Genomic DNA, 25,953 nt, shown 5'->3' on the forward strand with positions numbered 1-25,953 from the left:
ACTGTGAAACAAAGAGGACATTCTACGAATACTTGCCGAGGTTATAAAGTGATGGTGTAGCTGCAAAATCAACAAGATATGAGGACTTTTGCATCAATAGATTGTTCAAAAAAACCCTAAGATTCAAGTAATATGTATATAAAAGTTTGCTCGTAGATCTGCATTCCATATTAAATTATATGATCAAAATACAAATGTAATAATAATTCCAAGCTTCTGCAGTCATCCCATATGTTTTCAGTTTGATTTGAATTAAATGACATTAGACAACTATTCTGTATTCACATGTTGCCATCCAAAAGAAAAGTGTCAGTAGAGGGTTCAAAGTATAACTGACTTACCTAAATTTTTTACACGTAAATGAACTTAATTAAAACTTGCAAAGGGCTGCATGGAAATATTAACATGTTCTTGCAAAACTTACTGATTTAAATTTTAAAATAGCTTCAGAAAAGTTTAGTTTAAGATGATTAAACTTGGCTTAGTTGAATCTTAAAGAATTTTTAAGACTACCAGAAAAATCTGTGTGTGCCAGAAGAAAAGTTTGAACATTATTTTGAAGAGCTTGATGTGAAAAAATTTGTTAGTTTTATGGAATCAAGCTCAAGTTTCTCATTAAAAAAAAAAAAAAAGAAAATTTGGGCAGGGTGGGATTTTAGTACAAAATATTTTTCTTATATTTTGTATTTTATTTTTATTATATAATAAGAATATTTTGGAAATCTCCAAAGCCTCTTCATTTTACCCCAGCATGCCATCTGTAAAGACTGTCTTTTTAAGTGCAATTACATGAGAAAAGTAGAGAAGCTCTGAATTAAGCAGATATTTAAGTCTGTAGATTACAATTTTTGTCAGACCTATGGTCAGGATTTTAGTATTAACTTACGAAAATGTTTCCTCATTTTAGTTAAAAAACAGTTGGTGATGATTCCCAAAATGCTTAAGACCTAGACCAGTTTGGGTCTCTCATATTAAAAGCATTACCTTAAATTGTATTAAGCAGTAAACTGCTGTCAGTGGAGACTTTAGGTTAATAATACAGTTTTATTCCTTGGAAATTAAAACAGGAGCGACTGGCAGCTTTTGCTCCTTTTAAGAGGAGATCTTTATCTGGGTGGGAAAAGTCTCATGCCCTTTTGGCCAAAACTTAAGTTTGCCAAGTAACAGTGAAACAGTGTTGGCTGCAGTCAGTTCTGAAGAAGTTCTCAGTTTTCTCTGGGCTACTGGTGATGCGCTGTTGTGCTTTGTTAGCTTGTGAAGGTGGGCGGTGTTAGACCATTTTGTCAGCTGTTGGTCAAGGGGCGGGAATGTGATTGTCTTCTTTCCATGAAGGGAGGAAACACAAGCGTGCTATGATTATAACCCCAAATATGTGTCATCACTGACACAACTTCGAGAAAGTGGCGCCTTCCTTTTCTACTATTCAAAAAAGATTATCAATAACAAGTGAATGCTGGGGAAAATTTTAGTGTAGGCAGCATTAATACTATGTTGGTTATCACATAAGCTAAAGCAAATACCCCGTTCTCTTAAAGGAAATGATAAAATAACATGTTTATTTCCAGGTGTCCTTCTCTATGGGCCTCCAGGCTGTGGTAAAACATTGATTGCCAAGGCTACCGCCAAAGAAGCAGGCTGTCGATTTATTAACCTTCAGCCTTCAACGCTGACCGATAAGTGGTATGGAGAATCTCAGAAACTGGCGGCTGCTGTCTTCTCCCTTGCCATAAAGCTGCAGCCGTCCATCATTTTTATAGATGAAATAGGTATGCGACCTTTCTATATGAGCATTTTAAAGCGCCATTCTCAAGGGTGGTATTTAGATGACCGGATTTAGTTTTTAACATTTATTAGATCAAATTAAGAAAACAAAATAGGTAACCAACATCCATATATGCTCTGTATAAATTTCCATATTAGAAAATGAACCATAATCTGTTCATGACCTTACTTGATAGTAATTTTCTGTCTTCTCCCTGTTAACAGGCAGCACGCAATGACAACGCATACCTGTTTCCTTACGCATCTCTGTTTGTCCAGGGTAGATGCCTGGAAGTTGAGCCATGAGGTTGTGTGATGGGTCTGTCTTCAACCTCACTCATGCCTGTTTCCACTCTCACCATTATATAATTTCCCTAAAATTTATTTTTTCAGACATTATCATTGATTTTTTGTCACTTTAAAGAACATGAATTATCTCATCGTTGTTTTGTGTTTCCCTGCGTTGCTAGCAAATTTGGGCATCTTTGGACATGTTGACTAGTCATTTGGGTTTCCTTGCTTTTAAATTGCTAGTTTTTCTTTGGGGTTATTTGCATTTTCTAGGTAATTCTTTGTTGATGTTTATTATGATTGCAAATATTTTCTAGACTGACTTGTGTTTTCACTTTATGATAGTTTCTTTTACAGGGATTTAAATTCAGTTGTATTTATCCATCTTTTTTCCTTATTTATACTTTTTGTGTCTGGCTTACAAATCCCTTCACTATCACCATAAATATTCCTCTTTTTAAGATATATAGTGTGAAGTAGGAATCTAATTTCATTCTTCTCCATATGGACAGGCAACTTATAAAATAGATCATCTTTCCCTATATGTCATGACTTTTATATCAGTGCACTTTTTCTGTATTTTATGGATCATCAGTACTTTTGTTCTGTTCCTGGTATGGTGAGTCATAGTAAAGCTATAGCAATTAAAACTACAGCTTTAATTAATTATACTATTATATGTAATACGATAGGCTGTATAGAAATCTAGAGAGAAAAATAGGTACAGGTGTATGGTATTTTGGTTACTTGTTTGCCTTGTGTGTGTGTCTCAAAAATTTATTACAACAGTTTTGGAGTTTGGGTGTGAATTTTGCACAAAAGCGCAGATAGCTAGATTTTTAAAGATTTTAATCTAAGATGCTTTAACTAGGAGGTGTGGTCAGATTGCCTTTATTTTACTAGCTGATATATTTAGATATATTTCTCTTATATCACTATGTGCTTTTTATTTACCAGTCTAGTGGACTTTTTTTTACTTTATCTCCTTTACCCTGCCAAAGTTTTTGAAGTTACATATTGTTTTTCTTTTAGTGAAACATTTAGCATACCTACTTGCCTTAAAAGTCTGGGCTAACCATTTCTGTCCTCCTCCCAAATAATATAGGGACCTTACAACTCTTAAACACTAATCATTCCACTCATCTCTTACATGTTAACATTTTCTCTTATTTTGTATCCTCCATACTGGTTGTTATTTCTACACTGGTGGTACTTGTTTAGAGACCCACATTTGCCAGTTTGCTCACTGTTGCTTCTTGAACACCTACCTGCCTTTTCTGGATTTAATTTCCTTCTTAACCAAAATCTGTCGAAGTTCTTTCAGCAAAGATCGTGAATACAGTAAATTCTGTCTTTGGATGAGAATGTGTTAATTCTACCTTCACTCTTAAATGATACGGAATTATTTTGCTTCATTATTTTGAGGCTACAAGTCCATTGTCTTCCAGTCATTGTTGTTGCTTTTGAGAATTCTGCTTGTAGTCAAATATTTCTTTGTAAGTAATTTATCTTTTCTCTGTAGTGCTATTAGATTTTTATCTTGTTCTCCTATTTGATTATGGTTTTGCAAGACTTACATTTTGTAAAAAATATACATATATGAATGTGCATACACCCACTTCACCTCTCTACTTAATTTTGAGTCATTTCCACAGTTTTATCATCGAGTTCTCTACCATATTTCATCAGTTCTAAAATACACCATTTTGTCATTTACATTTTAACCTTTCTGAAATTGGGATAGCATGTTATAATTGGCAGCTTTTTCTTCTTTTAACATTATAACTGACAACATTTAAAACTTCATTGATGCATAAAATAATGGTACAACTAAAAATCAGTTAATCTTTGAGTAAGGTATAAAAAGCAATTCTTTGCTTGGCTGTGTTTATGTCACGACCATTGGGTGTATATCCTGTTAATGATATTTGAGCTTTAGAAGTTCTGTTTGATTCTTTTTCAGATTTATCTTTTTTCACCATAGTTTGCTCTTCTGTTTGAATTTCAATCCCTTTTATGTCTCAGTTTTAAACATACTATTTTTATATAGTTTTTTTTGGATTGTTTTTTCTGTGGTCTGAAATTCTACTCCTTTGTATTGTTAACTCTTCATACGAATTTGTTTCCTTGGGTCATTTCTGACATTAGATAGCGTACAGCATGTTTTTATATGAGAATTCTTCCTTGCCTGAGAACAGTCAAGAGTAGTTTTCCTATCTTCCACAGAGAGCCTGTGGGGTCTAATCACTCACGACCAATTTTTATGATAATTTCTCAACTTGGATGTTTCTAGACTGAATGAACGACAGTCCAAATCCAGACTTCACGCCTGAGAGAGACCCCCCCCCCCCGGAGTCTTGGTTTTTTATTTTTCAGGGGAGACTTGTTGATTCCCAGAGCCCAGACCAAGACAAACTTCTTTAACTCTCTGTAGTAGTGAACAGAATTTTTTCTGTGAGTGTGCATTCTTTTGAGCATCGTGGTTCCAGCATGGATATTAACATTGATGCAGAACCTTCCAGTGCTGTACACGCATATCTGCTGTGTCCACAAACGCACACACACCGTGGCATAATCACCTCACATTCTCACCACTTGTTTCCTGCTTCCTCTTTTCCCGAACTCTTGAGTTTTTTTTCCCCTTTTTTCCTTCAATCTCAGGTACTCATTAAGCTTTTTTAAAAAATTACTGGACTTTGTTTTTTTAGAACAGTTTTTCTTTTTTAGATTGATTTATTTATTTGAGAGAGAGCACAGAGAGGGAGAGAGAATCTCAAGCCGACTCCCCGCTGAGCATGGAGCCCCACATGGAGCTCAGTCTCACCACCCTGAGATCACGACCTGAGCCGAAACCAAGAGTCAGTTGGTGGCTCAGCCAACTGAGCCATCCAGCTGCCCCTAGAACAGTTTTAAGTTTATAGAAAAATCTAGCAGAAGAAAGTACAGAGAATTTCCATCTTCCCTCCCCCTGCACACACAGAGTTTCCCCTATTATCACTATTTTGCATTAGTGTAATATATTTGTTAGAATTTATGAGCCAGTATTGATACATTATTAGTAACTGAAGTCCATAGTTTATATTAAGGGTCATTCTTTGTGTTTACAGTTCTATAAGCTTTGACACATGCATAATGTCCTCTGTCTACCATAGTATCAGGCACCCTAAAAATCCCCTGTGCTCCACCTGCTTGTCCTAAACTCCCGAACTCCCAGCAGCCACTGATCTTTTTACTCTTTACCTTTTACAGAATATCATACTTGGAATCATACAATATGGAGCCTTTTCAGATGGCTACTTCCACTTAGCAATATGCTTTTAAGGTTTCTTCATGTCTTTTTGTAGCTTGGTGGCTCATTTCTTTTTATTGCTGAGTAATATTCCATTGTATGGTTTTACCACTTTTTATCCATTCATCTATTGAAGGACATCTTGTTTGCTTCCAGTTTGGGGCAGTGATGAATAATGCTGCTAACAGCAGTGATTTGCAAGGTTTTGTGTGGACATACATTTTCATCTCAATTGGGTAAATACCTAGATGTGCATTTGCTAGATTTTATGGTAAAACTATGCTTAGCTTTCTAAGAAATTACCAAACTGCCTTCCAAAATGGCTATACAATTTTGCAATTCCACTCATTTATTTGAGAGGTCCTGTTGCTCACCATCCTCTCCCATCACTTGATATTACCAGTTTTTTGGATTTTAGCTATCCTATTAAGTGTGTCGTTGTATCTCATTATTATTTAAAGTTGCAGTTTCCTAATGACATATGATGTTGAGCATCTTTTCATGTGCTTATTTGCCATCTGTGTTATCTTCTGTGAAGTGTGTGTTCAGATCTTTTGCCCATTCTTTAACTGGCTTGTTTTCTTATTGTTGAATTTTAAGTGTTCTTTGTATATTTTGGATACCAGTTTTTTATCAGATAGGTATTTTATAAATCTTTTTTCCCATTTTGTGGCTTATTTCTTCTCTTAACAGTGTCTTCCACAGGGCAGAATTTGTAATTCTTTTTCTTTTTTGGGGGCTTCTTTATTCAGAATTTTAATAAAGTCCAACTTAACCATTCTTTTTCTTTGATCAATTATGCTTTTGGTGTTGTATGTAAAAACTCATCACCAAACCCAAGGTCACCTAGATTTTCTCCTATATTATCTTCTAGAAGTTTCATAGTTTTGTGTTTTACATTTAGATCTGTAATCCATTTTGAGTTAATTTTTGTGAAAAAGTATAAGGTCTGTGTCTAGATATATTTTTTTGCACATGGATTTCCAGTTGTTCTAGCACCATTTGTCATGAATGCATTAAGTTTAAAATAATACATTTTTCCACCTTTGTTGTCAGTATTTACATACATGTCTTTTTCCATTCTTTTCAGCATCTGAGCTCTTAGGTTCAAAGTGTATCTCGTAAGCAGCAGACAGTTGGGTTGTTGTTTTTTGTTTGTTTTTTTTTAATCCAGTCTAATTTCTTAACCACATACATGGGTACTCTAAGACCGTCTACATTTAATGTAATTACGGATATGGTTAGGTTATTTATACTTATCCAGCACTTCAAGTTTTTCATATTATTTTAAGCAGCTGTCTTGCCAGAACCAGCTTCTTAGTAATGAAGATAATTTAGGACTAATTAATAGCAGAGTTATGGTGGTTAGGTAGGCGGCTGTACCTTACACATATTATCTTTAAAAAGAAGCAATTTAAAAATGACAGCATTTTCTACATCCAGAGTAGATGGGTTAGTTTGGTACATAGTCCAACAGTGGGACAGACTGTATAAAATTGGAACTACATAAGAAAATCCAGGATATATATTTGCCATCAGAAGACTCTGTCATCTTGTGGTATTGTGGTTTTGCCATAATTACTTAAAAAAAAAAACAACTTTTTTTTTTAAAACCTGGATGGACCTTTGCAAAGCATTTCTGTGCTACTTGCACGTATAGATTGACAGACTTCAAGTTGTAGTTTCAGTGCTAAAATGTAAAATGTACTCAGAATTCTGCCATTTATTTGAAGGGATATAAGAAAACATTTGAAATAGGATTATACTAGGCAATCCAGGATTTATTTTTACTGTCTTTTTTTCATTCTTAGGATGTCCTGTCTTCCAGGTCTTTTCATTCTAGAAGGAAAATGTTTTCCCCCCTTTCAAAAGCATTTCATGTTCTTTGTAGATAATTGGGAAGACAGAAAATAATTCAAGGGAAAATTTGTTTTTATTTTTATTTTTATTTTTTTAAAGATTTTTTATTTATTTATTTGAGAGAGAGAATGAGATAGAGAGAGAGAGCATGAGAGGGGGAGGGTCAGAGGGAGAAGCAGACTCCCTGCTGAGCAGGGAGCCCGATGCGGGACTCGATCCCGGCACTCCGGGATCATGACCTGAGCCGAAGGCAGTCGCCCAACCAACTGAGCCACCCAGGCGCCCCTCAAGGGAAAATTTGAATTGTCCTTAAGTCTATGACTGAGAAAGAACTAAAGCAATTAGCGTTTTGTTGTACTTTTTTTTTTCCAGCTGCCCCTTTAGATGGGACAGGTTTCTTTTTTTTTAAAGATATTTATTTATTTGAGAGAGAGAATGAGATAGCACATGAGAGGGGGGAGGGTCAGAGGGAGAAGCAGGCTCCCCGCTGAGCAGGGAGCCCGATGCAGGACTCGATCCTGGGACTCCAGGATCATGACCTGAGCCGAAGGCAGTCACCCAACCAACTGAGCCACCCAGGTGCCCTTTGGTGTACTTTATTAAAGGCTTTTTCACATTACATAACGTATACACGCATGCTAGCATGTGTGTTTGAAACCATTTTCTGTCCCGCATTTCCCACTTAGTAGTGTTTTGACATTTTCCAATGTCATTTTTCTTTATTTCCAGGAAAACTATGTGAGGAAAAAGAATGCAACCCCATAATTAAGAATACATAGGATGCAGATAACCTGGAAAGTTAGGGCCAAAGCGCACAGACCTTCCTCCAAGACATTACTTGATCTTCTTCCAGCCTCTCAGTACCAGATCCTGTACTACTTTAGGAAAGAAATGAAGATTGGGAGTTGATTGTGTTTTAATTTGCCCAGTTATTTGCCAGAATTATTGTATCAGACTAATGTGTGAAAAGGCATAGTTGAACTCTTTTTCTTATACTCTTTCACAAAGTTGTCAGCTTTTGATTAAGGATTTGAAGTTATAGGAAGAGTAAATAATTCAGTATTTCTAAGGTTGAGGACTTTTTCCTTCTAGACTCCTTTCTGCGAAACCGTTCAAGTTCTGACCATGAAGCCACAGCCATGATGAAAGCTCAGTTTATGAGTCTGTGGGATGGACTGGACACTGATCACAGCTGCCAGGTGTGTGAAAGAAATCTGTTGCAAGCTTGTGGCGGGGGGGGGGGGGGGGCGGGAAAGAGAAAATTCGCTGGGCTACTTCATGGGCTTTTTTAGAAAAGTGTTGTTTTTTTTTTTTTAATAACTATTTATACTTATTAAGTGATGGGGATCTGAAAGCATGGTTTGTGCACATTTTCATCCATTTTGAGGGCTTCATGTTAAAGAAAGTGTTAAGAGATTACCTAAGTGCCTGAAACAAATACAACAGAGAAGAGAAAACCAGGATGAAGCCTCTCCTTGGAGTTTTTAGACTCTTCCTAGTGGCTGTGGGTCCTGTATGAGCGTTTCTTTAGACCCTTACCATAAATCTTTATTCTCCATTCTTCTGTCACTGACCTTCGTTTCCTTTTGCTGTTTTCATTAGTTGCTGGAACATACACACTTTCCCACTTCCTGCCATATGCATCTTTCTCAGGATCCAATTTTATAAAAGACAGTCTTCTAGCCTGGGCCTTGTCTGTTCTCCCTGCAGGGCTGTGAGCACCAGAACTAGGTCCTTTGGTATACCCCGAAGGGAATGCACCTGTATGGTTCAGTTTACCTCTCGGGGTTCCCATTTTCTCTTAGTTCTTCGCCTCTGAATGTTCCATACTTTCTTGCCAGAACAATAATGTATTTTAAAAGAAAATTAAAAAAAAATTCACCTGGCATGTTTGTTTTTCTGCCATTAATACTGGAAATGGAAGTTCTAGAACCACTTTTCTGTTCTTGTTTTTTGTTTTTTTCATGAATCACCTATTTTATATCACATGGAAAAGTATTGGAAAAGTTAATGATGGTGTTTTGCTGTTTTAACTTAGTAGGTATTTTCTATTTTGTAATCTGTTTTTGCCCTTTCATATTTAGAATTATTTCTCTTATGACTTCTAAAAAATTCAACCATTATTTCTTCCAATATTGTTTCCCCTCCATTCCCCATGGGATCTCCTTATGGAATGCCAATTGGATGTACCTTACTTATATTCCATGTGTTTTAACTTCTCTTTCATATTTTCTCTCTCTCTGTGCTACAGTCTGGGTAATCTTTTACTTGTTTTAATTTGCTAATTCTAGGTTCAGTTGTATCTCTTCTGCTATTTAATCTTTTTATTGAGCTTGTTATTTCACTTACTATATTTTTCAGTTCTAGAAATTCTTCTCCCCCCCCCCCCAGTTCTAGAAATTCTTTTAGATCCTTCTTGAAGTCTGCCAGGTCAGTTTTGATGGGCTCTTCCCCATCAACTCATGTTTCCTACTCGATTAGAAAACTAAAGCCCTGGGATCAACTAGCTGTGTGACCTTGGCCAAATAATACAGTCAGTCTGTATCTGAAAGGAGGGAGAACTGTCTATAAAAGGGGATGGGTAGGATCCACCTCAGAACCGTTGTAGGGTTTCAAGGAATCTGAGTAAAGTGCTTTTAGCTTGCCCGGTATATATTTACTGCATAAGTATTTACTTATGATTTTTCTGATACCTTCTTTATTCTTTTAAATGTGTTAAAATACTAATTTTATAGTTGTATCCAACAATTCTAACCTATGACTGCACATCTGGTTCTGTCATTTGTTCTGAGTTTATGGTGGCTGTTCCCTTGTGTGTTTTGTGATTTCGTAGGAAAAATCATATTTGGTAAAACGTTTTGTTTGAATTTTTGGAACTTGTGTTGAAGGTTTATGGCCCACACGGCCCAAAAAGGATTTTGTATTTGTCTTCTGCCAGATTTTTTTCAATACCAATAGGTAGATTCAGATCCAAGATCCATGTTAGCTGGTGAAGAACCTGAAATCTCAGATTGTGTGTGTGTGTTTATGTGTTTATATGTCTTTCCAAGAACCAAAGCTTGACTCTCCTGAACGTGTTTTCTAATATTTCACCACTTTTTTCAGGACCTAGTACTTCATGAGTCCCAGCTTTATGTAGGGTGGTCTCTTTAAGCCTGTAAGGTGTCCAGTGTATACCCCACTGTCTAAGATCTGTACATTTCCACGTGGTACATGGTGACCTTCTCCCCTTGCTTATTACTTCCCTTATGCATAGACTTCACTGCTGGCTCAGCTCAGTTCCTTTACATTTTTGCAGATTTGTTGATTAATTTGAGGTTTTTTATACTTCATTATTTTCGTTTTATAGCCAGAGGGTTTAAGGATCTCCTACGCCCACCACATTACCATAAATCAAAAGTTAAAACATTCTCCTCAAGGAGAACATTAAGCCACATGTCCTCCTTCTACATCCCCTTTATGAAAACACAATTTCATTATGAAGGAAAGTTGCCTTTAGTGTTTGTTGGATGATTAGAGAAGAAAGCACAACTTAGATAAATTTAGGTGACATTAATAGGAATAATTTTTATTAATAATTGATGCTAATAAAGCTGTTCAATGGTAATACTTTATAGGTTTCCAAACACTGATTATCCTCCTGAGCAACAGTATTTAAAGCACTTAGTTAGCCGTGTAAGAGAAAATTGTTTCATATTATATCGTAACAGAGTGTAGTTTTGAAAGTCATGGAAATAGTAGCAGTTGGATCAAGTATACTCCAGAGCCACACAGCACGGGTCTGATACAGTACAACTTAAAACTGAGCTTTCAGAACCATAATTCTTCATTACACTGACAGTGTTCACTATTTTCGTTGTGATAAATCTATATTTGTAGGAGCAAATAAAGATGTGGCTTTTGTTAAACTCTGGTAACAATTTTTTTTACCTTTTCTGTGTGTTGAGGGGATTAAATTTGATATTGTTAACTTGAATATTAGTTTTAGACATATTCTTTCATATGAACCAGTTAGTTTTTCTCTAAAATTGTCTATTATTATGGATCCAGCCCAGTACCCCTGCTTTTTCTTGTGTGTATGATATGCCACAGTGGAAACAAAAATCGCTGAGTGGCCCAGGTCAACCTGTCACCAGTTCTGGAAATCCAGGTTAACTGCTGACATGTTCTTCATCTGCAGAGACATGAGACATAAAGATTCTAAAAATCTACTAAAGCGCTAATTTTTCTGCTTAAATACTAAAAAATTACTGTTTCTTCCCATTTTGAATTTTAGCTCAGTTGCACTAGAGTTAACGTATTGTGTACAGTTTATCCGTTTTTGCCTCTTATAATCGCTCCTTAAAACAACTTCTTTGGGGCACCTGGGTGGCTCAGTTGGTTAGGCAACTGCCTTCGGTTCAGGTCATGGTCCCAGGGTCCTGGGATCGAGCCCCGCATCGGGCTCCCTGCTCGGCAGGGGGCCTGCTTCTCCCTCTCCCTCTGCTGCTTCCACTGCTAGTGCTCTCCTGCTCTCTCGTTCTGTCGAATAAATAAAATCTTTAAAAAAAAAAAAACTAAGTGAAACAGGTAGTTTGAATCGCTCTTGCTTTTTTATCTTCGTGAGTATCTGTTACTATCCTGTATGTATTTGTTACATCATGTTGTGCTAGATTTATTTAAATTCCTTGATCCTAATTTTTAGCATCCTATCTTCGTACTGGCTTTTGTTTTTTAAAAGGCTGTTTGTTCACCTAGAATGTTTCTCAAAATACAGCCCATTTTTCAGGTTTTTTTAAGTACTGCCACAGCCACAATGTCTTTTGTGATTCTCTACAATCTGATATGTCCAGTCTTCCACAAGCTTCCCACTTTGAAACTCTTTTAACACTTAAAATATGCTCTATCTCAAAATGTACTTATATTCATTCTTTATCTTACGCAGTTCCTTTGATCATTTTTAAGACTTTTTTTTGTCTTGGGGCGCCTGGGTGGCTCAGTCGGTTAAGCGGTCAACTCTTGATCTCAGCCCAGGATTTGATCTCAGGTTCGTGAGTTCAAGCCCCTAGTTGGGCTTTGCGTAAAGCTGGGCATGGATCCTGCGTTAAAAAGAAAAAATTTTTTTTGTTTTACATTTCATAGAAATTTTACTTATTTTCTAGGGTTGTAGAAAGTCAGTAAATTGGAAAAATAAGAGCATTAATATTTTTATTTTAGGACAACTTAAATACAAAATTGCATTGTGGAACTAACATTTCTCAAATTTATGCTTGTATTTACATTTTTTCCCTCTAGGTGGCAACCTCTCACGGTTAAATTGAAAATAATTTGGCTCTTGAATGTCATTAAATGTAAAGAGTAGAAGTAGAATATAAGATTTAGTGGGTCTTTCAACATGTTCTGGAGTTAGATTATTTCAGAAATCTAAAACCTCTTAGGCTGAAATAAAATTATATTAAAAGTTTTCATTAGAATACCAGTAAATTTCATTTTGGGTAGCAGCTGTGGGCCATTATTGGGTTATACAGAAATACCAACAGTAATGGTAATATTGAAGCCTTTCAGAAATTAACTTGTTTTGGATATTTTGTCTTTATTTGTGTTGATTTTTCATGTCCACATCCTTTATAAAGAAAGTGATATAGACCCAGAGATTGCATTTTCTTTTCTTCTTCCCTTTTTTCAATTTTTTTTTTTTTTTTTTTTTTTTTTTTTTTTTAGTAATCTCTACACGTTGGGTAGAGAATGCATGACCCCAAGATCAAGAGTTGCACTGTCCACTGACTGAGCCAGCCAGGCACCCCATTCTTTTTTCTTTTTTTAAATTCTACCCAGCATTTTGATGTTTGCTCTTAGGTTTGATGTTTGCTCTTATTCTCTTGCCGTTGTTGAAAGTTTGATCACTTGAGGTTGTATTATATCATTGAGAAGATGTCACCAGCAGTGCTGATAAATGCCGTGAAATGGTGATGTGAAATCTAGAGGGAAAAGTACACAGTTATCTCTTCTTATCGCCAGAATCCTCAGACTCGGGGGAGATGATTCCTTTATATTAATATCAAAGGACTTTTAGTACCCCCCATATAGCCTCCCAAGCTGTAACATACATGACTCTTAGTTATTCATCATGCAGCCGTAGAGAACCATGTACTGCAAAATACTACCTTTTTTACTTTAAATCTTTATAATTCTTCGTTAACTGAACAGCATGTTATTTTAGTTACAAAAGGCTGGTGAAATGCATCAGTCTTACCAGCTTTGCTATGATTTGATCTATTTAGGTTTAACTTTGATTTGTATTTATAAATTTTTGAGTAATACTGGATTAAAATCATTTCTTATAGAAGATTTAAACACTCCTTAATTTTTGTATCTTCTAAGCTCTAGTAATAACATCCTAAAGGAGCCATTACTGGTAGATGTAATACCTTGTGTTTTCTTTATCTGCCCAGGTCATAGTGATGGGAGCTACTAACCGTCCTCAGGATCTTGACTCAGCCATCATGAGAAGAATGCCCACAAGATTTCATATCAACCAGCCTGTGAGTGGTTTTGATTGATGTTGTGCACAGTTAAATACTCAGCTTTTTACAGGAAAGGAATGGTTTCTTTAATCGGACTTACTTATGATAGGCGGGAAAGGAACGGGGCAAGAATTGCTGCTTATTTGTCCTCTCCACTCTCCACTCTATTTTCCTTCTTTCTTACTTTCCTAAGATGAGTGTTACTTGCTTCTCTTCAAAGTTTGTAATTACCCCAAGTTAGCTTAGCTACTTGTGTGATTTTCTTTAGAATGTAGCAAGTCACCTGGGAAGTTATGTAGAAAACCCGGACTATCGTTTTGGTTTAGTACAGGATGAAATTAGGAGCACTGGCATTAAAGCATCCTTCCCTTCAGAAGGCTGACTGGAGGAACGATGGCCGTTGATCTGATTCATTATTGGCAGTTGTAGTCGGTGCTTTCTTTTTTTTTTTTTTTTTTAATTTTATTATGTTATGTTAGTCACCATACGTTACATCATTAGTTTCTGATGTAGTGTTCCATGATTCATTGTTTGCATATAACACCCAGTGCTCCATGCAATACGTCCCCTCCTTAATACCCATCCCCCCACCCCCCTCCCCTTTAAAACCCTCAGTTTGTTTCTCAGAGTCCATAGTCTCTCATGGTTCGTCTCCCCCTCCGATTCCCCCCCTTCATTTTTCCCTTCCTACTATCTTCTTTTTTTTAACATATAATGTATTATGTTTCAGAGGTACAGGTCTGTGATTCATCAGTCTTACACAATTCACAGCACTCACCATAGCACATAACTTCCCCAATGTCCATCACCCAACCACCCCATCTCTCCCACCCCCCTACCACTCCAGCAACCCTCAGTTTGTTTTGTGAGATTAAGAGTCTCTTACGGTTTGTCTCCCTCTCTGGTTTCATCTTGTTTCATTTTTTCCTCCCTTCCCCTATGATCCTCTGTCTTGTTTCTCAAATTCCTCATATCAGTGAGATCATATGATACTTGTCCTTCTCTAATTGACATATTTCACTTAGCATAATACCCTCCAGTTCCATCCATGTCATTGCAAATGGCAAGATTTCGGTTTTTTGATGGCTGCATAATATTCCATTGTATATATATATATACCACATCTTCTTTATCCATTCATCTGTTGATGGACATCTTGGCTCTTCCCACACTTTGGCTATTGTGGACATTGCTGCTATTAACATTGGGGTGCACGTATCCCTTCGGATCCCTGCATTTGTATCTTTGGGGTAAATACCCAGTAGTGCAATTGCTGGGTCGTAGGGTAGCTCTATTTTCAACTTTTAGAGGAACCTCCATACTGTTTTCCAGAGTGGCTGCACCAGCTTGCATTCCCACCAACAGTGTAAGAGGGTTCTCCTTTCTCTGCATCCTTGCCAACATCTGTCATTTCCTAACTTGGTCATTTTAGCCATTCTGACTGGTGTGAGGTGGTATCTCATTGAGGTTTTGATTTGGATTTCCCTGATGCCAAGCAATGTTGAGCACTTTTTCATGTGTCTGTTGGCCATTTGGATGTCTTCTTTGGAGAAATGTCTGTTCATGTCTTCTGCCCATTTCTTGATTAGATTATTTGTTCTTTGGGTGTTGAGTTTGATAAGTTCTTTATAGATTTTGGATATTAGCCCTTTATGTGATATGTTATTTGCAGATATCTTCACCCATTCTGTCAGTTGTCTTTTGGTTTTGTTGACTGTTTCCTTTGCTGTGCAAAAGCTTTTTATCTTGATGAAGTCCCAATAGTTCATTTTTGCCCTTGCTTCCCTTGCCTTTGGCGATGTGTCTAGGAAGAAGTTGCTGCAGCTGAGGTTGAAGAGGTTGCTGCCTGTGTTCTCCTCTAGGATTTTGATGGATTCCTGACTCACATTGAGGTCTTTCATCCATTTTGAGTCTATTTTTGTGTGTGGTGTAAGAAAATGGTCCAGTTTCATTCTTCTGCATGTGGCTGTCCAATTTTCCCAACACCATTTGTTGAAGAGACTGTTTTTTCCACTGGACATTCTTTCCTGCTTTGTCGAAGATTAGTTGACCATCGAGTTGAGGGTCCATTTCTGGGCTCTCTATTCTGTTCCATTGATCTATGTGTCTGTTTTTGTGCTTGATGATTACAGCTTTGTAATAGAGCTTGAAGTACAGAATTGTGATGCCACTAGCTTTGCTTTTCTTTTTCAACATTCCTCTGGCTATTCGGGGTCTTTTCTGGTTCCATACAAATTTTAGGATTATTTGTTCCATTTCTTTGAAAAAAGTTGATGGTATTCAATAGGGATTGCATTAAATGTGTAGATTGCTCTAGGTAGCATAGACATTTTCACAATATTTGTTCTTCCAATCTGTGAGCATGGAACGTTTTTTCCATTTCTTTGTGTCTTCCTCAATTCCTTTCATGAGTAGTCTATAGTTTTCTGAGTATAGATTCTTTGCCTCTTTGGTTAGATTTATTCCTAGGTACCTTATGGTTTTGGGTGAATTGTAAATGGGATCAACTCCTTAATTTCTCTTTTTTCTGTCTTGGTGGTGGTGTATAGAAATGCCACTGCAGATTGATTTTATATCCTGCCACTTTACTGAATTCCTTTATGAGTTCTAGCAGTTTTGGGGTGGAGTCTTTTGGGTTTTCCACATCAAGTATCATATCATCTTCAAAGAGTGAGAGTTTGACTTCTTTGCCGATTCGGATGCCTTTTTTTTCTTTTTGTTGTCTGATGGCTGAGGCTAGGACTTCTAGTACTATGTTGAATAACAGTGGTGATAGTGGACATCTCTGCCGTTTTCCTGACCTTAAGGGAAAAGCTCTCAGTTTTTCCCCATTGAGAATGATATTCGCTGTGGGTTTTTCATAGATGGCTTTTATGATATTGAGGTATGTACCCTCTATCCCTATACTCTGAAGAGTTTTACTCAAGAAAAGATGCTGTACTTTGTCAAATGCTTTTTCTGCATCTATTGAGAGGATCATATGGTTCTTCTTTCTTTTATTAATGTACTGTATCACATTGATTGATTTGCAGATATTGAACCAACCTTGCAGCCCAGGAATCAATCCCACTTGGTCGTAGTGAATAATCCTTTTAATGTACTGTTGTATCCTATTGGCTAGTATTTTGGTAAGAATTTTTGCATCCATGTTCATCAGGAATATTGGTCTGTAATTCTTCTTTTTGATGGGGTCTTTGGTTTTGGGATCAAGGTGATGCTGGCCTCATAAAATGAGTTTGGAAGTTTTCCTTCCATTTCTGTTTTCTGGAACAGTTTCTGAAGAATAGGTATTAATTCTTCTTTCAATATTTAGTAGAATTCCCCTGGGAAGCCGTCTGTCCCTGGGCTCTTGTTTGTTGGGAGATTTTTTGATTACTGCTTCAATTTCCTTACTGGTTATGGGTCTGTTCAGGTTTCCTATTTCTTCCTGGTTCAGTCTTGGTAGTTTATACGTCTCCAGGAATGCATCCATTTCTTCCAGATTGTCTAATTTGCTGGCATATTGTTGCTCATAATATGTTCTTATAAATGTTTGTATATCTTTGGTGTTGGTTGTGATCTCTCCTCTTCGATTCATGATTTTATTTATTTGGGTCGTTTCCCTTTTCTTTTTGGTAAGTCAGGCCAGGGGTTTATTAATCTTATTCTTTCAAAGAACCAGCTCCTAGTTCCATTGATCTGTTCTACTGTTCTTTTGGTTTCTATTTCATTGACTTCTGCTCTGATCTTTATGATTTCTCTTCTCCTGCTGGGTTTAGGCTTTATTTGCTATTCTTTCTCCAGCTCCTTTAGATATAGGGTTAGGTTGTGTATTTGAGACCTTTCTTGTTTCTTGAGAAAGGCTTGTATTGCTATATACTTTTCCTCTTAGGACTGCCTTTGCTGCATCCCAAAGATTTTGAACAGTTGTGTTTTCATTTTCATTTGTTTCCGTGAATTTTTTTTAATTCTTCTTTAATTTCCTGGTTAGCCCATTCCTTCTTTAGTAGGATGCTCTTTAGCCTCCATGTATTTGAATTCTTTCTGACTTTCCTCTTGTGATTGAGTTCTAGTTTCAAAGCATTGTGGTCCAAAAATATGCAGGGAATGATCCCAATCTTTTGGTACCTGTCGAGACCTATTTGTGACCTAGGATGTGATCTATTCTGGAGACTGTTCCATGAGCACTAGAGAAGAATGTGTATTCTGTTGCTTTGGGTTGGAATGTTCTGAATATATCTGTGAAGTCCATTTGGTCCAGTGTGTCATTTAAAGTCTTTATTTCCTTGTTGATCTTTTGCTTAGATGATCTGTCCATTTCAGTGAGGGGGGTGTTAAAGTCCCCCACTATTATTGTATTGTTGTCAATGTGTTTCTTTGCTTTTGTTATTAATTGGCTTATATAATTGGCTGCTCCCATGTTAGGGGCCTAGATATTTACAATTGTTGGATCTTCTTGTTGGATAGACCTTTAAGTATGATATAGTGTCCTTTCTCATCTCTTATTAACAGTCTTTGGTTTAAAATCTAATTTGTCTGATATAAGGATTGCCACCCCAGCTTTCTTTTGGTGTCCATTAGAATGGTAAATGGTTTTCCACCCCCTCACTTTCAACCTGGAGGTATCTTTGGGTCTAAAATGAGTCCCTTGCAGACAGCATATCAATGGGTTTTGTTTTTTTATCCATTCTGATAACCTGTGTTTTTTTGATTGGGGCATTTAGCCCATTTACATTCAGGGTAACTATTGAAAGATATGAATTTAGTGCCATTGTATTGCCTGTAAGGTGACTGTTACTGTATATTGTCTGTGTTCCTTTCTGGTCTATGTTGCTTTTAGGCTCTCTCTTTGCTTAGAGGACCCGTTTCAATATTTCTTGTAGGGCTGGTTTTGTATTTGCAAATTCCTTTAGTTTTTGTTTGTCCTGGAAGCTTTTTATCTCTCCTTCTATTTTCAATGACAGCCTAGCTGGATATAGTATTCTTGGCTGCATATTTTTCTCGTTTAGTGCCCTGAATATATCATGTCCGTCCTTTCTGGCTTGCCAGGTCTCTGTGGATAGGTCTGTTGCCAGTGTAATGTTTCTACCATTGTAGGTTACAGACCTCTTGTCCCGAGCTGCTTTCAGGATTTTCTCTTTGTCTGTGAGACTTGTAAGTTTTACTATTAGATGTCGGGGTGTTGACCTATTTTTATTGATTTTGAGGGGAGTTCTCTGTGCCTTCTGGATTTTGATGGCTGTTTCCTTCCCCAAATTAGGGAAGTTCTCTTGCTATAATTTGCTCCAAGATACCTTCTGCCCCTCTCTCTCTTTCTTCTTCTGGGATCCCAATTATTCTAATATTGTTTCGTCTTATGGTACCACTTATCTCTCGAATTCTGCCCTTGTGATCCAGTAGTTGTTTTATCTCTCTTTTTCTCAGCTTCTTTATTTTCCATCGTTTGGTCTTCTATATCACTAATTCTCTCTTCTGCCTCATTTATCCTAGTAGTTAGAGCCTCCATTTTTTTATTGCACCTCATTAATAGCCTTTTTGATTTCGACTTGGTTAGATTTTAGTTCTTTTATTTCTCCAGAAAGGGATTGTCTAGTATCTTCCATGCTTTTTTCTAGCCCAGCTAGTATCTTTATAATCGTCATTCTGAACTCTGTTTCCGACATCTTACTAATGTCTGTATTGATTTGGTCCCTGGCAGTCGGTACTGCCTCTTGTTCTTTTTTTGAGGTGATTTTTTCCGTCTTGTCATTTTGTCCAGAGGAGAATAGATAAATTGAGAGAACAAAATGCTAAAAGGGTAACAATGGTCCCCCAAAAAATATACACTAAAGAAATCAGAAGAGACCTGAAACCGGTGGGGAAAGAAAGGCAAAGAAAAAAAAAATATGATCAGGCTGGTGAATAGATCAGAGCCACACAGTAGATTTTTGTTGTTTTTTGGTCTGTTAGAAGAAACTGCCTCCCAAAATTTTAAAGAAAAACTTATATATGTACAAAAATAAGGGTAAATATGATGAAGGGATGCAATATGACTGTAAAGATGAAAATTATAAAAGTTTATAAAAGGAATTGATAGGAAATTGGTTGAAAAAAGAAAGAAAATTTAAAAAAAAGAGAGAATGTGATCAGGCAGGAGACTAGAACAAAGCCATACACTAGAGATTTAGGGTATATTTTGGTCTGTTAGAAGAAACTGTATCCCAAAATTTTAAAGAGAGAAAAACTTATAGATGTATACAAAAAAATAAGGTTAACTACAATGAAGTGATAGAATATGACTCCAAAAATGAAAATTAAAAAAGATTTTTAAAAAAGGAATTGATAAGATGTTGGTTGAAAAGGGAAAAAGAAAAATTCGAAAAAAATAAGAAAAAGAAAAAAAGAAAGAAAACTTTAAAAATTAACTTTGAAAGACTAAAGAATCATGGGGAAAACCATGAATTCCGTGTGCTGTATTCCCCTAGTGCTGGAGTTCAGCCGTTCTCATTGATCAGTAAACTTGGTCTTGGCTGGCTGTTCTTGCTGATCTTCCGGGGGAGGGGCATGTTGCTGTGGTTCTCAAATGTCATTGCTGGAGGCGGAATTGTGCCGCCCTTGCAGTGGCTGGGCTAAGTCATTTGCTTGGGTTTGCTCTTGGGAGCTTTTGTTCCCTGCAAGCTTTCCGTACAGGTTTGGAGGATGAGAGTGAAAATGGCGGCCTCCCAGTCTCCGCCCCAGAGGAGCCGAGAACCCTGGGCCCCACTCCTCAGTGCTCCCCCAGAGAAAAGCAGTCAGTCACTCCTGTCTCCCCATCCCCGGCCGCACTCCATGCTCACCCGGCCTGTGACCAAGTGTTTCTATCTCTGGCTCACGACCCCGTTTGGAGTCTCCAAACCCAGCAGATTCCTGCGGTGCGCTCCCACGCCACTCCTCCCGGGGGAGGAAGGGGAGTCTCCCCCGATCTGCTGCTTGTTGGGTCCCTGCTGGAGGAACAGTGGCCTGACTGTGCCGTGGAGCACAGTTTATGGCAACCCCGAGCTGAGAGCCCACTCCTCGGCTCCGTCTCTGCAGCCGGCTTCCCTGCTCAGATATCTGGGAGCTCTGCCACACTCAGGCACCCCCAGTCTTTCTGTGCGAGGGTTCCACCCCCCGCTTAGCCACTGGAGTGACATCCCTCGGCGGAGCAGACTTCTAAAAGTTCCAGTTTTGTGCTCCACTGCTCTATCACTTGCTGGTAGCGGCTGATGGAGGCTCCCTACCCCTGCCGTCTATCTTCCTGAATATCGCCTCGGATTCACTTCTCCGCACATCCTGCCTTCCAGAAAGTGATCACTTTTCTGTCCAGAGAGTTGCTGCTATTCTTTCCTTTGCCCTCCTGTTGAGTTCGTAGGTGTTCACAATGGTCTGATACCTATCCAGCTGAATTCCTGGGACCAGACCCAATTTAGGTCTCCTACTCCTCCACCATCTTGCTCCTCCTCCAAAAAGTCTTGATTTTAAAAAGCCTACTTGTCGCAGTATCTCAGATTCTTAAATCAATCTTTGTTGTAAAACCTTGACCACAGTAGGATACAACAGTTGCTAATACTCACTTCGGCTGGGACTGCTCCGGTGCTTTCCTTTGATAGGATTAATGGTTAACCATTCGCTGAGGAATTGCACTTTAACTTAATGCAGATGTAAGGGCAGTCTTGAACCAGTGCTATCTTATCTCCTTTCTAGTACTTTTATTTTGTTAGTTAAGGAATATCCTCAAGTCAATGATTATAACTTTACTGTGTAATTTTTCCACAATGTCCTCACATCTTGAATTTTATGTGCCTTTTGACTGAAGAAGGAAAGAGGGTTAGTAAGTGAATACATGTGCCATACGATCGGCATGGTACGTGTATAGCTGTGTAGAGGAATTCTCAGTGTCATTCCTTTCAGATTTTGAAATAAAAATATTTTAATACTGCTTACAGTCTCTGGCTAAAAACCACTTGTCCCCTTGTATATTCTGCAGCTTGCCAGTCTGTGGCAGTAAACGTGGTTTCCTAACATTGATGGTGGTGGCCTCTGGAATTGCTCTGATCTCTTCTTTTCTGTTGCTACCACCTCTGGCCTTCTGAGGGTATGCACAAAGTTAGCCACTCTGTTAGAAAATGTACCCAAGAAATCAATGAAGAAAGTTTCTAACTTGATGTAGGAGACTCTAGAATTGAGTTTGACGAGTGTTGAGCACTGTGTATGTGTCAGGCACCTGCCAGGCTCTGGGGAAGGAGCGCAGCCCCTGTCCTCCACTCTGTGTCACAGGAAAGGCAGGCATACATAAATGACATAAAAGGTACTTCACAAAAGTACCTTTAAAGAACTGTGAGAACCTGAAATGATGATGAAAACTAGTAATTCTGTCTGAGTAGTAAACTTTACGGGATCCAGCTGGGCCTTGAAGGATGGCAGGAATTTCATATGCAAGCGAGGCAGGGGAAAGGCTCTCAGAATGAACAAAGGCAAGAAGGTGTGGGAGCACGTGTTTAATGCTGACCTCTGGGGGTAGTTCACTTAGGACCTCCGGAAAACAGGTAGAGGGAGGCTGGGAAAGGTAGGCTGCTGCCATCTGTGGATGAACTTTGTGCCTCGACCAAGAATTTCACTTTTATTTTGTTAGCAAGGTGGACATTTTTAAAGAAAAATAATTTACCTCAGTGGTTCTAAAGACAAAGATTAAATTGATAGAATCTCTGCTTGTAGTCCAAGAGAAAACAAAGGTTTTTGATGTACAGTAGAATGAACATAGGACACAACAGCATGGAAGGTAGGCCTTTGCTAAAGTTCTAAGTTATCAAAATGGGCTGTAACAGAACTTATCAAATTTGTTAAAAATTTGTGTGCTCTTAATGTAGAAACTGGGCTTTTGTAACCCCCTTTTCATTCTGTTCTTAGTGAATAATACACTTTATATGGTAATTTTTCTTATTTTGTAACTATGATGTCAAAGTATATGATTAACCTTACCTTAAAACGCTTCTCCAAATTAGATTGTCAACAAAAAGTAGTTATTGGTGATCACATAACATAACAAGTTTACCTTCACACTTAACACTCTTGAATTACAGAAACAGCAGGGTTTGGTTTTGTTTTCTGGTCATTTGATTTGATACTCAGTGATAACTAGCTCTGTTTTTCAATGCCTTGGGAGTAGGAATGAGTTCAGCCATGATAACTTATTTAAAAAGCATTTATATTTACCATATATGTAAGGTATTCCATAAAAGCTTCTATTCCCTGGTATAATACTGTGAACCATCATTAGGGCGAAAAGCATATAAACAAATGCACTGTCAACACTGAACAAAAACTAACACGAATTAGCAAGCATGGAAGTTACAGGTTCAAGTGGAGGAACTAAGGGGGGTACTGTTGCCATCTCTTCCAATTAATGGTAAAAATTTTACTGCAGTGTTAAGTTCTCAGAAGTTTCCTGAATAAAGAAAAGGAAATTTGCAGAGCCACAGGGGAAAGACATTGGTCGTCCCTAGGTATTCATTCACTCACTCAAGAAACATTTAAGGGCATGTTTTTTCCCAGACATTGTGCTAATCGCTGGGGATTCAGAATAAGAAGATTGGAATTCAGTAGGTTGACCACAGAGGATTAGAGTCTAGAACCTAGACCTTGCTTAAGCCAATATTTTAGAGTTTCTGTCATTTCCTGTAGGTACTGTCAGATGGTTTACAGAGGAAAGAAGAAATATTAGGAAAACCAATTGATCTTTTTTTTTTTTTAATGCTAACTGGAAATTATTCTGGTTTTAGGCTCTAAAACAAAGAGAAGCAATCCTGAAACTCATCTTGAAAAATGAAAATGTAAGTAGAAAATTTCAATTTTCCCCATCCTATAAATATGTTTATGTTCATGAAACCATTTTAGAGGGAAATGAAAAAGTAACCTGAGAATAAACAGCTTTGTACTTGGCATAAATCACTGTAAAACTGTTGGCCGTTCATGCAAATCAGTAACCCTGGTGCATTTGAACTTAATAAAGATGGTCTGCTTTTTTTAAAGCCCTGTGTTTTCGTATTTACAGATTAAAATCTTCTTTAATATTTTCAGACTGTTCTCCAGTTATATAAGATACATTTATTTTTGTACAGCAGTATGCAGGTTTTTTTTAAATTTATTTAATTACAGTATTTTTTGAAATTGGAATTTAGATTTAAGAAGGTATGATAATCAAAATCTTTAATAGTTTGTGTATTTAAGGTCACATGCTTCAGGATTAAAATAAGTATGTTAAATGGTATTCAGGGAAGATCTCGCTTCCTCTCCTGTAATTCTTTTGTATCCTTTCAGATGGCATTGTCCATACCAGCAAATCAGAATATGCTATTATTCCTCTTCCCTATTTTACATAAACCATATTAATAAACTGCATACACTGTCCTGTGCATTGCTTTTTTCACTCATCTTTGAGATCTTTCCATATTAGCATATAGTGTTTTTGTTCTTTCTCTCTCTCTCTCTCTCTTTGGTTTTTTGTTTTTTTTTTGTTTTTTGCATTGCATAGGATTTTACTATATGGATATACCATAATTTATTTAATCAATGCCATAAAGAAGAACATTCAGGTTGATTCCGATCTTTTACTATTATAAAAATGCCTTGTACGCATGTCTCCTCACACTTGTGCAGGAATATTAGTAGTGTGGATTTTCCAGAAGAGGAATTGCTAGATCAGAGGATATGATTTATAATTTTGGTAGCTATTGCCAAATGGTCTGTGCTAGTTTCCTCTCTTACCAGCAATGTTAGAGTACCTCTTCCCCTGTAGCCTTGCCAACAGAATGCTGTGGAACTGTGCTGACCTGATAGGTAGAAAATGGTATTTCATTGTATTTTTAGGGATGAAATGAGTATGTTTAGGAGCCACTTGAATTCTTTTCTGTGAAATACTTGTTCATATTCTTTGCCCATTTTTCTATTGCAGTGTTCTTTTTCTTACTGATTTATAGGAACTCTAATACATTAGGGAGATTTCGCTTTGTTTATATGATTTGAAAATATTTTTCCCTGGTTTGTCTTTTTTAATCTACTGGGATTTTTCCCCCTTTATGGTTTCTGAGTTTTGAATAACATCGTATTCCTCACTATCCTAAAATTCATATCTACACTCATTATTTGAGGGGTGCCTGGCTGGCTCAGTCGGTGGAGCATGTGACTCTTGATCTTGGGGTTGTGAGTTCGAGCCCCACATTGGGCGTAGGGCTTACTTTAAAAAAATAATTAAATAACTCACTATTTGTACTTGCTATATCCAAACTAAAAAAAACAAATAGATTCCCATAGTGAGGGATTCTTGTATTTCTGTGGTTTGCCTCCGTCCTTGGGTCACTAATTCTGCTCCAGCTCTCCCCTCCTTCCCCACCTCCCAGGTTTACTTTAGTTGTATCTCTAAAAGAAAGAATTCTTAACTTTTTTGATTTAACCTCATAAACATTATTACATTCAACAAAAAACTGACAATAATTCATTATTACCATTGAATACCTCGTCTGTTCAGATTTCCTGTCATCACCTAAATGGTTTGTTTGTTTAACATGTATTTGTTTGACTCAGGATCCATATAAAGTTCATAATTTGCAATTATTTGATAGTTTTTCAATCTCTTAATCTACGGGCTACAGATTATTCCTTCATCTCTCTCTCCTTTTCCTCTACCTTCTTTCAGTTTATTTGTTGAAACAGCCAAGTTGGGTTTGTCCACATTTTCCCATGGTCCAGATTGTGCCCTTGACCCCCAACCCAAAGTTTCCTGGCTATTTTTGCTGATTTTTCTGTATGAATTTTAGAATTAATTTGTCTTATTCAAGAAAAAACAAACACTAGTGGTTTTAATGGATCATAATTCAAGAGAATTAAGATTTTTTTGATGTTGAATCTTTGTCCAAAAGCAGGTATGTCTTTTTGGTTCTTCCACTCTTCCCCCGTATCTTTCAGTAGTGTCCTGTTCATTTTTTTCTTTAAAACCAATCAAAGAAAACATTAATGCTATTTGCAAAAGTTTAAAGAACCTAATAAATTACAGAGATTACTGTTGTGGGGATGATAGAGCCATTTAATAAAAGAGATAAACACTATGTAGTCTTTTCTTAAAAACTACATGTACATGAAATATTTTGTACAATTTCAGGAAAATTCGTAAAACTTCCCATGTGTTCTGGGTAAGGAACTCCTGTCCTATATGAGTGAGAAATCAACAAATTACATTTGCCTTTTAGCTGAATATTTGATAACTGCTTTCAAAAAGAC

At 37.2% G+C, this 25,953-nt stretch overlaps 1 protein-coding gene across 3 annotated transcripts in view; it reads left to right on the top strand.

Annotated features, from left to right (window-relative positions):
* Positions 1–25,953, top strand: part of ATAD1 (ATPase family AAA domain containing 1) — a 54,092-nt gene that overhangs the window by 22,528 nt on the left and 5,611 nt on the right. For all 3 annotated transcript variants that reach the window (XM_032430281.1, XM_032430282.1, XM_032430280.1), the window contains 4 exons: positions 1,566–1,766; positions 8,294–8,400; positions 13,633–13,722; positions 23,460–23,510. In XM_032430281.1, coding sequence (XP_032286172.1) covers positions 1,566–1,766; positions 8,294–8,400; positions 13,633–13,722; positions 23,460–23,510 — 449 coding nt within the window. The remainder of the gene's footprint in view (positions 1–1,565; positions 1,767–8,293; positions 8,401–13,632; positions 13,723–23,459; positions 23,511–25,953) is intronic.

This window comes from Phoca vitulina, unplaced genomic scaffold (genome assembly GCF_004348235.1).
Source record: "Phoca vitulina isolate PV1807 unplaced genomic scaffold, GSC_HSeal_1.0 scaffold43, whole genome shotgun sequence".
In the NCBI taxonomy this organism is placed as follows: domain Eukaryota; kingdom Metazoa; phylum Chordata; class Mammalia; order Carnivora; family Phocidae; genus Phoca; species Phoca vitulina.